We start from the raw sequence: 15,000 nt of genomic DNA, 5'->3' as shown, positions 1-15,000 counted from the left end.
CTTGTTTGTGTTTCCTCGGTTTCCTCGATATCAAGTGCCAATTATCTTCCCTTTCCCGTGTAGTATGATCGTTTGTTATTCTCCATACTTCATTCATCTTCTCCATTTCTTCTTTCTTTTTACTTATTCTACCTTTTTTTTCTTTCCTCTTCCTTATTGTTTTGTTTTGTTTTTTCGTTTTTTCTTCTTTTTTGACAGTACAATATATATTGTAGTGCGGGGTCACCAGAAACTCTGATTCTTCAAATTGGGTTAATGTAAGAAGTGGCGTTCCTCAACGTTCAATCTTAGGGCAGATCCTCTTCATAATATATATGAATGACAGATGAAGGAATCAGAAGTAAACTGTCAAAATTCACAGGCACTAAAATTGCTAAGAAGACTGACACCAAACCAGCGTCAAATTTTGCAAAATGATGCATACACTCTCATTGAATGGTGAATTGAATGGTGAATAACAATAAGGGAAAATCGGACAAATCAACTGGGTGATGATGCTGATGACGCGCGAGTCCACGGCTGAACTCTGGCGTGTTTTTTTTTTTTTTTTTTTTTTCAAGCGGCTGATGTAATTTAAGGCTTCCTATCAACAGCTACCTGTGTTCATGAACAAGCCAGGAGTACGTTGATAGGGTGCTGTCTATGGTAGTACCGTATATTTTGTTATGATGAGTTATTGGTAAACTCGTTTTCCATCCCCCAAAAGCGATCGTTCTGGTTGTTTATATTTATGTCGAGTGGGAAAGAAAAATGTCTAGAGCAGTGTCATTGAACTGTAGACCCGCGCGCCAGTCGATTTAGTGTGGCCTGCGTGCACTCATTGATTAATTTTATATGTGGAAAAAAATACTTAAATGATATTCAGCAAAGGTCAAGTGTGTGGAATAATAACGATTAGCTTGTTATGACATTGCTGCTACAATAACATAATGCCTGCAGAGCGAAAGTCCTTCCCCATGGTTATGAAGTAGGGACGTAGGTATATGGTACACGTCATGAACACGGCCACTTCTTTGTGCCAAGAACGTTTTCATAATGTGTTGTTAGTATTTTTGCATTCACTCCTGAACCCACCAATCTCAGTTAGTGTACATTGGATTGGGGTCAGGTTTCAGATGAGGCGTCGGGAGCTGTATGGCCTTAGGCCTAGTTGCCTAGCACATACCGTTACAAGTAACTCTCTTCCACTGTCGGTATTCTCACACTGGAATTGAATTCTTTGAATTCGTTTCCGTTTTTTGGCCCAGGCGAAGGACTGACGAAGTACGTGGCACTTGTATACACAGATCGCCACTCCAGTAGTCCGCTATAGCCCAGTGCTCAGTACACATCGTGTAATATTTGGTAAATTCTGAAGTGGAATAATATAAACTTTGGGTTTTTTTACTGCATGTTTTTGGGTCTTTTTGTAGTGCGTTTGGCCGTTTTGTCTTATTTTTTTGTTGGCTTTGGCCTTTTTCTGCTTCAGTAATCTGGGAACCCTGAGTGTACTGCCATCAGTTCCACCCACCACTCACTCTGCCTTAGTGCTTCATTTTAAGTTTAAGGTACATCGCATCTCTAAAGTCCATGTGCGCAGCGCTTCTTATAAAGCACTATGCAAAATGTGCTTTATTAAAATGAATTTTTCGATGTTTATTCATCAGTTTAGTTTGTCATCCATAATCAGTATTATCATTATTAGTAACATTTATAATTCCTGTGTGCACCGTTACCTAGTGAACATAAAAGAAGAAAAACACAAACCTCAACACACTTAAGAAGAAAGTATCCTACACAACACAAATAAGTAAATCTACATAAATGTTAACTTGAGCGAAAATCAAGTTGTATGGTAATAAATAAATTCTACAAAACAAATAGATTCAGTACATAAGTAACAGAAAAGAAAACAGTAGGAAATATAGATGTAAATGCCAATGACACCGTGCAGAGCATAAAGAATAAAAAACAAGGTCTCCATCGTTACAAATACTGAACTATTAAAACTTACAGCTTACAAGATACGACGCGGAAATAAAAGGACACAAACCAGCTACACTACAATGATGGTGCCGATGACGATGATGACGGTAATAATAATAATTTTAATGATAATAATAATAGTAATAATAATAATTAATAATATAATAATAATAATAATAATAATAATAACAACAACAACAACAACAACAACAACAACAACAACAACAACAACAACAACAACAACAACAACAACAGTACCACTTCACTACGTTTCGCCTCACGCGGAGCAGGGGTGGGAGGGGCACAGGTCTTTCTTCTTTTTCATGCAGTTTTCTTTTTTATACCTATGAAGCATAAACACACTTCCAGCCTCCGCTGGTCCCCCCTACCCTCTCTCTCTTAATCCTTCCCGACGCCGCCCTTCCTCCCAGTCGGAAGCTTTCATCCTGCTGATAGGTAGTAAAGCCTGTGTGAAGAAGTGAGTGCTTCACCAACTTTTTTCAGTGACATAATTTGATTGATGTCTATGTTGAGAGTGGACGTGAATTACGAATAAAGCAATCCGTGGTTCTCTGGGCTGAGTCATTCTCGTGCTGCATGATGGACAGGTGTAATGGTGTGTTGTTGTTATTGTTGTTGTTGTCGGTGGTGGTGGTGGTGGTGCAGCACAGGGGAGGGTTCCAGAAGGCTGCTCCATAACCAAGGAATTCCTGCCTCTGTAAAGTTTTCTGATCTTACTTACTGCTATTTGTACTCCACGACATACTCCCACAAGTCAACAGTTATCTAATTATCACTGTGGGATGAACGTTCACATTAGAATGAGCAGCAGTTTTTCTTATTAAACTTTTGGTGCTGCATGAACACAAGAAGGGAAATGATGTGTTCAAATATATCTTGTTTACCGTTGGGGTTTCATGGCGTAGTGACAGTCTTGGGAACCCAGTGTGTGTGGGATGCCAGCGGTCATATCCCATACAAAATACAATAAATAGATAACGTTATGAAAATAATTGACATCATAATTCTTTAATACATACTGGCGTGAACATAAGCTGGTTAAATAGAGCAACTTTACAAAAAAGATGGGGAAGATGGGGAAATAGACCAACTTTAAAAAAAAGAAAAAGGGCCCTCGTGGCCCAGTGGGTAGAGTGATGCACTTTGAGTTTGGCGTGAGGGAAGTGAGGGGCGCGTAGGTTCGAACCCCCCTCTCGGAACTCACAAAAACCTTGAAAGAGCATCCCTCCATCACCATGTGTGATGGAACTGCCCACGGGGAGGAGGGGAGGTGAGTGCGCAGCACCTCCCTACCCCTCCCCAGGGGAGGAAGGCACCGCCTTACCGGCCCCCGGGAGAGCAAGGGAGGTGAGTGCACAGCGCTTCCCTTCTCTCCCCTACCTAACCCTGGCAAGTCTACGGACTACCAGGCAAAAAATAATAAAAATAAAAAAAAAAAATAAAAAAAAATAAAAGTAAAAAATAAATAAATAAAGATAAGTGCATAGCACTTCTCTTCTCTTCACCTAACAGAATAAAAAATATAAAGGTGAGTGCATAGCACTTCCCTTCTCTTCCAACCTACCAGGCAAAAGATAGAAAAAAAAATAAATAAAGAATTAAGGTGAGTGCATAGCACTTCCCTTGTCTCCGGCAAAAGATAGAAAAGAAAAAATAAAGAATTAAGTTGAGTGCATAGCACTTCCCTTGTCTCCTAACCTACCACGCAAAAAAAAAAAAAAATAAATAAATAAATAAAATAAAATAAATAAATAAATAAAGATAAATAAATAAATAAATAAAAATAAATAAAAACCTCCTTACCACCTCGGACCTCGGGAGAGCAAGGGAGGTTAGTGCACAGCACTTCCCTTCTCTCCCCAAGTCTACGGACTGCCAGACCAAAAAGAATAAAATATATATAGGTATAAAAAATAATAAAAGTAATAAAAAAAAGATAAATGAAAAAATAAGTAAATAAAACAAAAACAATAAAACTCCTACTCCCCCCTCAATAAAACTGACTGAGTCTGGCAATCAACAATAAATAATAAAAAGAAAACAATACCAAGTGACTGACCCTGACAACCCCAAAGACCACCACCCACCTATAGTTTATAGACATAATGATTTTATCTCATCATCCTGTTGCCAGCTGCATCACGCACTCAAAGACGATATCCAAGATTCCTGGTCAGAGCTCCAGTGTCATCTACTTTCAGACTCCCCAAGATTTAGTGAATACCTCGAGTACTGACATGTCACGATCACACGTGGATGTGGATACTTGGGCAGTGTGTGAGCTTTCAGTGCCTTCATGGGAGATCATATATAAGAGAGAGAGAGAGAGAGAGAGAGAGAGAGAGAGAGAGAGAGAGAGAGAGAGAGAGAGAGAGAGAGAGAGAGAGAGAGAGAGAGAGCACTGCTAATAATTAGTTGGGTAACGCACAACATGCCTGGCGTCAGCGGGGATCAGGTGCCAGAACAGGAGAGAGTGGGAGGCTGGGAGTAGTTTCCTTTGCAAGAAGACATTCTGATACACGTAATGAATTGCAGGTTTAGGTATTTATAGAAAGTGCAGTCGTTATCTCCTCGTTATCTCTACTTTGCCGTGGAAACTCTCTCTCTCTCTCTCTCTCTCTCTCTCTCTCTCTCTCTCTCTCTCTCTCTCTCTCTCTCTCTCTCTCTCTCTCTCTCTCTCTCTGTACCTGCCTTGGACAGTAAGCAATTAGTTGTTCTAGTGGCGGTGTTCCTGAAATAGAAATACTGAAAAGCACACTCCATCTTTTAATACCCAATTAGCGTGGCTTCCTGATGGGAGGTACGGTAGAGCACGCTTTCGTTTGTAAGCCAAGGGAAAGTAAGCGTCTTTCCTTCTCAGACCCTCACTAGCGCCAGGATTAGCTGTGTGCCGGGGAGTGCTGGTGAGCCGTGAGTAATGTTCACTCTTAAGGTGCATACACACTGCGCTGATGTTTCGTGTTAACACGCCATGTGACGTGTCAACACACAGCAACAGATTGCATCATATAACACAACGACGTTTTTATTTACTCGTATCTGATGCATGTTACGTCAGAAAGATTTGATTTTTTGTGGAGTGAGCACGTTCTTTCTTTCTTATCCTCCAATTTTGTGTTGTAAAAATTGAAAATGAATGAAAATATGTTAAATGAACTCGATGAAGAAGAGGAGCAGTTAATAGCAATAGCTATAGCGCTTGCTACTTCTGGAGAAAAAACTCAAACAAATGTGATAAACGCCGAAAGGGATAGTTTGGGCGAGTTTCATCACCTATTTCCCCAGCTACTGTCACAGGAAGATCGTTTTGTTATGTACTTTAGGATGACAAAAGAAGAGTTCTACAACCTTTTAGACATAATAAAACCAGCAATTACAAAATCCAACACTCAACTAAAGAAATGTATAGCAGCAGAAGAGAGACTTGCTGTATGCTTGAGGTGAGTAAAACTTACACAATTATGTCTTAATATTATTTTCAGCTAATTAGGTACATGAAACACATAGATATATAAGATATTACATAGAAAAATATACTGCCTCCGTTCCTGTAGGACTTGTAGAGTCTTCCATTTCAGGAAAAGGGGTAGAAGGTGCTGTAGTCGAGGTAGAATAGCAATTGGGGTTTGATTCACCAAACGATGTAACGGAGGATGTGTTAGAGGGAGATGGAATTGGTACTACGGGTAGATGAAAGGGACCAGATGCAGTGTTTTGATAAAGGTTTTGCTGCTCCATCTTCCGAATCTGGGCCTTGAACACCATATTGCTTATTTCCATCTTTACTCTGGCTTGTTCAATGGCACTGAGTTTTTTAACCGAGCTGGCAATACTTAAAAAAAAACATTTCCGTTTCGTCTCTATGGGTTTTGTGGCCTTCTGAAAGTTGAAGACTTTGGGCCCGCATACGGCTGTTATCCTTCATAATGTTTACTATTTCACTCATGGATGAATCCAGTGCCTGCCTTTTCCTATACTTTGGTTTGGGAGTTGATTTACTTCCAGCAACTTGTTGGTCACCATTACTTCCATCTGCAATTCTAGTTTCTTGGTTACCATTGTCATCGGCACCCTTCTCTGATGCTGCAGTTTTGTCTATTTGGCTTATGTTTAAGTCCTCTTCAGTATTTTCATTGATGACCGCACTAGCCACATCACCATCACTTTGAGAAAGTGGTTCCACATTGCCATGAGTACTGAAACAATAAAAAAATAAAAAGACAATCAGTAAAAGTAAAAGGACAAATTGTTTTCAACTTTGGAGCTTTCCTCCAACCAGTGAAGCAAAGGACATTAAAAGAATTATTTAATTTAAATTGAGATTAATGTGTTTAAATGATTTATCATACATACCTCCGTGGTTCCAATGTTGAGATAAAAAACGACATTTGGTCTTCATATTTCCACTTCGGAGTATTCTTAGCTGCTTGACCAGATTTTGTGTTCCTTCTCTTTCTGGCATTTGTATAAGCATTCCGAAGTTATGTCCAGGTGTCTTTGCATACGTCAGCTGCAAAATAACACTTATATATATATATATATATATATATATATATATATATATATATATATATATATATATATATATATATATATATATATATATATATATATATATATATATATATATATATATATACATACAAAAAAGAAAGAAAGAAAGCAGGCAGACAGACAGGGTGACAGGGAAATAGTCAGGCTAACTTGAAGAGGATAGGCAGGCAAAGAAGCAGGCAGACAGGCAGGCAGGCAAAAATAGAAGGCAAGGAAGCAGACAGACAGACAGACAAATAGACGGAGGGACAGATGGATGTGCGGGCAGCCACAGATATGGACAAAGTAGTTTTAAATAGCGGCAGAAACTGGAATATTTCATTCCAATGAATATATTTGCACAATTTTTTTATAAAATACTTTAATAAATAGTTTATCGTGCCCTGCAGTGAGTACTTAACTAAAAGTCTAACTGAATTAGTCAGTGGGATATTATTACAGCATAATGTTTGCACAATATAAACGTATGCCTCTTCCGTTACTCGTATATTCTTTCGTGATAACAATTACTGTAAGCGAAGAAAATGCAAACATAGTGACCTAACTATATTTTTCTCTCATGGCCTCGTATTTACGGTATGCCATTTTTCGTGCACAATACGTAGTTGTCATTGATTTCCTAAAACTACTAAATATACCAGAAGACAGACCTACTGACCCATACTCGTAAATATTGTTCCACTCGTAATGTTACACCACACACACACACACACACACACACACACACACACACACACACACACACACACACACACACACACACACACACACACAACATTAATACAAATAGATGCGCTGCAACAAAGCAACAGAGATTGGGATGCTCATTCTTACAGAACATTATAGTGAACATGTGAGGCAGAGATAAACAGACAGACGCAGACACACAGATTGATTTAAAATTAAAACACTTAGTAACATATACTTGTTATAAGCAATTCTAAGTGACCATTACTTTCCCGTTCATTCCCATTCATTGAAGCATTTCAGTGTTGAGACGCAAAGGTAGTGTAAGTGTTGAGGCAGCGGTGGTAGTGGCCCCTTCACCTCGCAGCGAGGCAGGAAGGGGAGGCGAGGGACACCAGCAGTGACTGGCCTGAAGGCGCCTTGCGTCCCGCCTCCTCTGTGCGACCCTCTCCCTTGATTGCCTTCATGCATCAATCGCAGCATGACTTGTGCTCCTCCTCTTCAGTCTCACTTAACTACCACCTTCATATTCTAGACACCGCTGAATGTTGGCAAGCTTTACATTTATTATTTTTGCTTCTTTTTATTTTCTTATTTGATCTTGTTATATATGTAATGGTGTTTGTTCGTTTTATTTTGTTGCAGCTGTTGTGCATATTTAACATTCTCAGCGTTTGAAGTGTGTTCTGTTTTCAGTGTTGTTTTCCATGTATCCATGTGTTCTTGCTTGAAGGAATTTGACACGTTTTATTTATGACATTTCGTGTTTTTGTTCAGTATTTATTCTTTCCTCTTTTGTTCATGTGTATGTTGTTAACTCATGCAGTAAATGATTTCTGGTGGTTCTGTTTATGATGCTTCATTTTTAGCTCTTTTTAGAATAGTGAAGCTGCATCACTTTTTTATGTGGATGTTTTGATATTTTCAGGAAAGGATGGCAGGTGGTGCCGCGGTGAACACTCTCAACACATGCAGGAGGAAAGTGAGTACCTGCTTCATTAAGTCATGTGCCCTCTATTTTGGAACTCGGTGTTAAACTTTTTTTTTTTTTATTCATGTCAACGGAAACCTGTCACTGTTGCCTGCCTTTCTCCTGTCAGCTTCCCACGAATCTGTGAAGGAAAGAAAGGATGTGCTTCCATGGTATCGTGTCAGTAGTGTTATCCATTGAAGGATTAGTTTAAACCTTTTTCCAATGCGTTGTTTTTGTCTCCCATTTTTCTGCCTTCCTAGGGTATATATGTGAAAGACAGAATGTAAATTTAGTCTATAATGTTCATTGCAACATCTTACAGGAAAAAAGTCCTTTGAGGACTGACCGAGAATCTTTTTCAAAACTAAAATTTTTGTATTCCAGTCTTCGTGTGCTTATTTTAATGTATGCATAGAGAAAAGAAGGATACGAAATCATATGTTTTCTGTAATGGTGTCATGTTTTTGGTTTAAATATTTACTTAGAGATTCAATTGAAACCTATCAATTAGCTGTCATTTTTGCGTTCGTTATATATATATATATATATATATATATATATATATATATATATATATATATATATATATATATATATATATATATATATTATATATTATATATATATATATATATATATATATATATATATATATATATATATATATATATATATATATATATATATATATAATATATATATATATATATATATAATATATATATATATATATATATATATATATATATATATATATATATATATATATATATATATATATATATATATATATATATACTCGTATATATATATATATATATATATATATATATATATATATATATATATATATATATATATATATATATATATATATATATATATATATATTTCTTTTTTTGTATGTACGTATATATGAGTGAAGAAAAGAAAGATGCAATTACAAAAAACTTTCCACAATAATGGGAATATTCACTTGAGGTCTTTTTTAGGTAACAAATATCAGATCTTCTAGTTTATATGTCTATTTATCCTTTAGTGTGTTTTACCGTTATGTAGATTAATAATAATTTGCACGTTATGATAAAGTGTCCTTGGAAACTATTACTGTAACACATTTCATTTTGTGTGAATTTGGTTTCCACGTAAAAAAAAAAAAAAAAAAAAAAAAAACTCTCCTTCTATGGAGAAAAGATATTTATATTTTCTTTGTTCAATTGGTATTGATATTATTTTTAACTCTGATTTCCCGGGAAGCGTTACCACCATGATATTTGTGACCTAACCTAAGGTAACTTTTTAGCGTCATAACCTTTGTTGCAGCTTTATTGAAGTAAAATCAAAGAGAGGAAAGCTTGTATAGTTCTGTGAAGTGTTCTTATTTGTCTCTGTGTGTGTTGATTGTCGCCTTGAAAAGTCAAGGTGACGTGGGCCTTGATGACTAGAGCCGGCCCACACTATTTGTCTCCCTTTTTTTAGAGGCTCGTCGTTGTAGATTTCTGAAAATATTAGTTTTCCTCTCGTTTTTATTTTCCTTGTCAGCGAATGAAAGATAATTTATGGTTTTCTTAATCATTTAGTAACGTACGAGTATTTAATATCTTTGGAGGGATCATTCCCGTAGCGGAGCGAGGGGGCTCTATTTTTGTTACCGCACATCTGTACACCCCACCGCTCCCGCCTGGCCCTGGAGGGCACAACGATGATTTGGCCAGGAGCACCTTTTGATGTCCATCGTATATAAAAGTTTCGATTTCATTTTCGGAAACACTTCTTGGTAACTTTTGAAGGCGTATCTTTGTTATTTTATTTAATTTCTTCGTCAGACTCACCTTTTTTTGCTGTATTTTGCATATTTCGATTTATCGGCATGTGGGCGAAGGTTTCTGCCTCGCAACTCGCACAACTATCGCCTCATCACTACAGATCGAGCTCGAGCGCACAAAATGTGCCAATTATTTGCCATAACTCACTTCATATACGGGAAAGGGTTGTGTGAAGAAGGTGTTGTGAGGAGTAAACATAGGAGAAATTAGTTAAATCTAGAAAGGTAGCTAGCTCAGGGAAGGTGAGAAATAGCTTAAGTATTTACCACACAAAATGTAGCAGTATTTTTAATAAAATAGACTTGCTTAGAAGAATAGTGTGTGTAGAGAAATTTGATATCATTGCTTTAACTGAAACTTGGATAGATATGTGAGGAAAAGTATTTAATCCAGAGGTCAAGATAGATGGTTATACATTGTTCTATAAAGATAGGGAAAACAGGAGAGGAGGAGGCGTCGCGTTATACGTTAGGGACACATTACAGTGTTGTATTAACAGTAGATTTAAAACAGATAACAAAGCAGTAGTAGTACAGTAGTGTACAGTAGTGGGAGTAGTGTACAGATCACCGACCAGTACAAAGGAAATTAACACCTCACTGTGGCAGGAAATAAATAGAGCAGGCAGGTACAGTCAGGTATGTGTGGTAGGAGATTTTAATTTTAGGAATATCGACTGGAGTCTGATGGTGGGTAAGAAGGAAGCAGAATTTTATAAGGTAATTCAGGATAATTTTTTTAAAACAGGTAGTCGTAGAACCCACAAGGGGGAATAATATTCTAGATTTAATTCTTACTAACAGGGAGGAAGCAGTCACGTAGGTAGAGGTTGAAGGACAGCTAGGTAACATTGACCATAGGGAAATTAGGTACAATTTAAAATGGGAAGAAACTTTTAGAAGCAAAAACACTAGTAAAATACTTGACTTTAGGAGAGCAGAATTTGAGGAATTAAAAAGGTACCTCCAAGGAGTTGACTGGCAACGGATGCAGGGTGAGGTCAGGTCCGGGACGGAGTTGAGAGAGATAAGGCAAGATGTGAGAGGCGAGGTGAGGTGTGAGGGTGTAGGACAAGAGGAGGTAAGATGTGTTCCGAAGGGGCGGAGGAGAGAGGGAGGGATATATGGGTGTGAGTATGGTGGAATGTCAGGTCATGCTGAAATGAGAGAGGTGAGGTCGAGGCGAGTAGATGAGCGAGTAGAGAGGATGGTAGGGGCCGAGATGAGGGAATTAGGTGAAGTAAATGTAGATGAATTGTATAAATATTTCGTAGATAAAGTTCATACAGGTCAGTTAGCATATATCCCGTATAGGGCAATAAGATCACAGAAAAATTATCCTAAATGGATGACTGCTAGATTAAAACATTATATAGGGTGGAAGAGAAGTATATATAAGACATTAAGAGCAGGTGAAGAAGTTTTAAGGTCACAATATAATGAATTAGTTAGAACAGTCATGAAGTTAACGAGGAAAGCTAAGGGCAATTATGAATTAAGTGTAGCCAGCCATGTGAAGACGGACCCCAGGAATAGAGGACGAAGAATAAGGATACTATAGGTCCATTAAATGCAGCAGATGGGGAACTGGTTAGTTCTGGGAAGGAGATTAGTAAAATTCTGAATGAGTATTTTTCATCTGTCTTCACCCAGGAAAACATGCAGGATATGCCAGATAGTGAACAGATGTTTAGAGCAGATGAGAATGAGAAGCTGACAGATATTTCCATAAGTAGAGAGATAGTGGAACAGGAGATAGATAGGCTAAAAAAAGTTCAAGACACCAGGACCAGATGAAATATATCTCAGAGTACTTAAGGAATGCAAAGAGGTTATTAGTGAGCTGTTAGTCTCTGTCTTTAGGAAATCACTTGAGTCAGGTGAGGTACCAGTAATGTGGAAGCAGGCTAATGTAGTACCCCATCTTTAAGAAAGGAGATAAAACTTTAGCGTCTAACTATAGATCTGTCAGCTTAAATTCAGTTATAGGTGAAATATTAGAGTTAATAAGAGCGAGGAACATTAGGGAACATTTAGACAAACATAACTTGATAAATTAATCACAGCATGGCTTCACGAAGGGGAAGTCTTGCATGACAAACTTGTTAAGTTTTTGCAGTAAAGTGTACGAGGCAGTAGATAATGGTGATAGTTATGATATCTTGTATCTGGACTTTAGGAAAGCATTTGACAAGGTACCCCATGAAAGGCTCCTGAGAAAGGTTAGGGCACACGGGATAGATGGGAAGGTGTTAGGCTGGATAGGGTCATGGCTTAGCGACAGGCGAGAAAGAATTGTAATAAACGGCTCGAAATCCGAGTGAGGTCATGTAATCAGTGGGGTGCCATAGGGATCAGTATTAGGGACATTGTTATTTCTAATATATATTAATGCCTTGGTTAGTGGAATTAGTAGTGATGTTAGTAAATTTGCGGATGACACAAAGATAGATTAATTAGATCAGAAACGGGTGCCTTCGCCTTGCAGGCAGATTTAGGATGAATGAATGGACGGACATATGGCAAATGCAATTTAATATCAAAAAATGTAAAGTACTTAGCGTAGGTAGAGGAAACCCACACAGTAGGTACACATTAAACGAACAATCTCTGGTAGTTACAGGGTACGAGAAAGATTTAGGAGTTATAGTTAGCTGTGAACTCCGTCTAGGAAAACAATGCATAGAGGCTAGAAACAGGATAAATAGGGTACTAGGATTAATTTTTAGGAGTGTTAAAAGTAGAAGGCCGGAAGTAATATTAATGATATTCTTGGCGCTGGTCAGACCTCATCTAGACTACGTTGTGCAATTATGGTCTCCACATTACAGGAAAGATATAGGTGTATTAGAATCAGTACAGAGGAGAATGACAGAAAGGATACAGGGGATGAGGAGTATTCCTTACGAGGCGAGATTGAAGTCATTAAATTTACATTCTTTAGAGAGACGTAGGTCAAGAGGGGACGTGATAGAAGTCTTTAAGTTCCCTTTCAATAGTCCAGGAGTCAAGCAATATTTTCATTCTTTCATCCCTTTCATTGGTAAACTCTGGAATTCTCTGCCTGTTTCTGTTTTTTCCCCTTCCTGTGACTAGTTGTTTTAAGAGTATTGAGGCACTTCCTGAAACATATTTAGTTTTTTTATTGACTTTTAATTTTTTTTTTTTTTTTTTTTGTCTGTATGTATGGAAGCGGCAACTGAAAAGATTTTTTTTTCTTCCTCTGTTTGCCATTCGCCAAGAAGATATGAGAGCGTGAGTATAAATAATGGCTATATGGAAATGTAAGAATACCATTTTATACTGACTCTAAATTAAACATGTATTGCATTGTTTACTCCAGTTTACTCAAGTTGAACCGTCCGATATCTTTTGCATCTAAATGATTTTTGTGTTCAGCTATTTGAATTTTTATTTCCAAATGCAGCTCCATGTTTTTAAGAAGCACAGAGGGTTGGAGAAAGACAAATCTTTCCTGAGTCTTAATAGCTGAATGTTAATAACAGTAGTAGTAGTAATAGTAGTAGTAGTAGTAGTAGTAGTAGTAGTAGTAGTAGTAGTAGTAGTAGTAGTAGTACTACTACTACTACTACTACTACTACTACTACTACTACTACTACTACTACTACTACTACTACTACTACTACTTGTAGTAGTAGTAGAAGTACTACTACTACTACTACTACTACTACTACTACTACTACTACTACTACTACTACTACTACTACTAGTAGTAGTAGTAGTAGTACTTGTTGTTGTTGTTGTTGTTTTTGTTGTTGTTGTCGTTGTTGAGGATTATTATCTGGAGTGACACCAATTCAGTTTTTGTATAATTTGTATTTTCTTACTATTATTCCACACCTTGTCAATCCATGCAAGGAAAAAAAAGAAAAGCAATAAAAGAAAACGTATATTAAAAAAGTGAGAGGCAAGACCAGCAAGTGAAACACGCCCTGCCTTCTCCATAGACTTGACGTGTTTACTGCCGCGCTTCCTGCCTGATAATTATACAGTCTTACGCTGGAGGCGCTTAATGTGGTGCATTTGTATGAAAGAATTTACTTTTTGCCATGAATCTCTCTCTCTCTCTCTCTCTCTCTCTCTCTCTCTCTCTCTCTCTCTCTCTCTCTCTCTCTCTCTCTCTCTCTCTCTCTCTCTCTCTCTCTCTCTCTCTCTCTCTCTCTCTCTCTCTCTCTCTCTCTCTCTCTCTCTCTCTCTCTCTCTCTCTCTCTCTCTCTCTCTCTCGCTTTAGTTAACAGTGGAACCTTGCACAGTTTAAGTGGATGAGGAGAGAAAATAGAGATACAGATGGATGGATGGATAGATAGATAGGTAGAGAGATAAAAGTTAGATAGACAGATAAGTAGATGGATAGACAGATAGATAGGAGGTCATATTTGCCTTGATATCGCCGTGTAATAAGCCCCGAGTAATTCATTCTTCATAGAACGTTAATTGATTTATAGGCGGAAGGCGAAGCAAGGCAGCACATGTGAAAGGTAATGCAGGATAAGATAATGTGATATGACTGCCATTTAGCGTCCTTGTGTGTGAGGTCCACAAGGCCAGAGTGAAGGGGGAGGGCACATATCAACTTATTGTAACCTTCGTAACTCTACTGACTGGATTACATTCACGGGAGTTAGTCATTATTACATACGAGTACATACATGTTGCGACAGTAAGAAAAGTATGCCTGTGCCGGTTTTTTTTTTTCCTTTTCCCTCTCTTTATTAACATTGGTGTTCTATTGGGGTAAAAAAACGATCATGCATTGGTGCGAGAGAGGATGAAATGGATTAATTTTTTAAAAAATTACTGGTGTCTTCCTTTTGAGTTTCGCTTAAGTCTCTTTTTCTTTGCTTTTCTACGATTGTGTTTTCTTTTGCTTTCTGTTTTGTTGTTGTTTTATATTCTCTTGTACTGTTGCTTCCTATTTATTTATTTTGTATTTATTTTTTTCATGCGACTTTTC

General features: G+C 37.6%; 1 protein-coding gene across 11 annotated transcripts in view; it reads left to right on the top strand.

Annotated features, from left to right (window-relative positions):
- LOC135102177 (multiple epidermal growth factor-like domains protein 6) overlaps positions 1-15,000 on the top strand; it is a 193,586-nt gene that overhangs the window by 16,865 nt on the left and 161,721 nt on the right. For 6 of the 11 annotated variants that reach the window (XM_064006982.1, XM_064006979.1, XM_064006978.1 and 3 more), the window contains exon 2: positions 8,156-8,209. The exons of the other annotated variants lie outside the window; for them this stretch is intronic. In XM_064006982.1, coding sequence (XP_063863052.1) covers positions 8,156-8,209 — 54 coding nt within the window. The remainder of the gene's footprint in view (positions 1-8,155; positions 8,210-15,000) is intronic. 11 annotated transcript variants of the gene reach the window in all.

This window comes from Scylla paramamosain, chromosome 7, assembly GCF_035594125.1.
Source record: "Scylla paramamosain isolate STU-SP2022 chromosome 7, ASM3559412v1, whole genome shotgun sequence".
NCBI classification, from domain to species: domain Eukaryota; kingdom Metazoa; phylum Arthropoda; class Malacostraca; order Decapoda; family Portunidae; genus Scylla; species Scylla paramamosain.
Note: the sequence above shows the minus strand (reverse complement) of the source record. Positions and strands in the feature narration are given on the sequence as shown.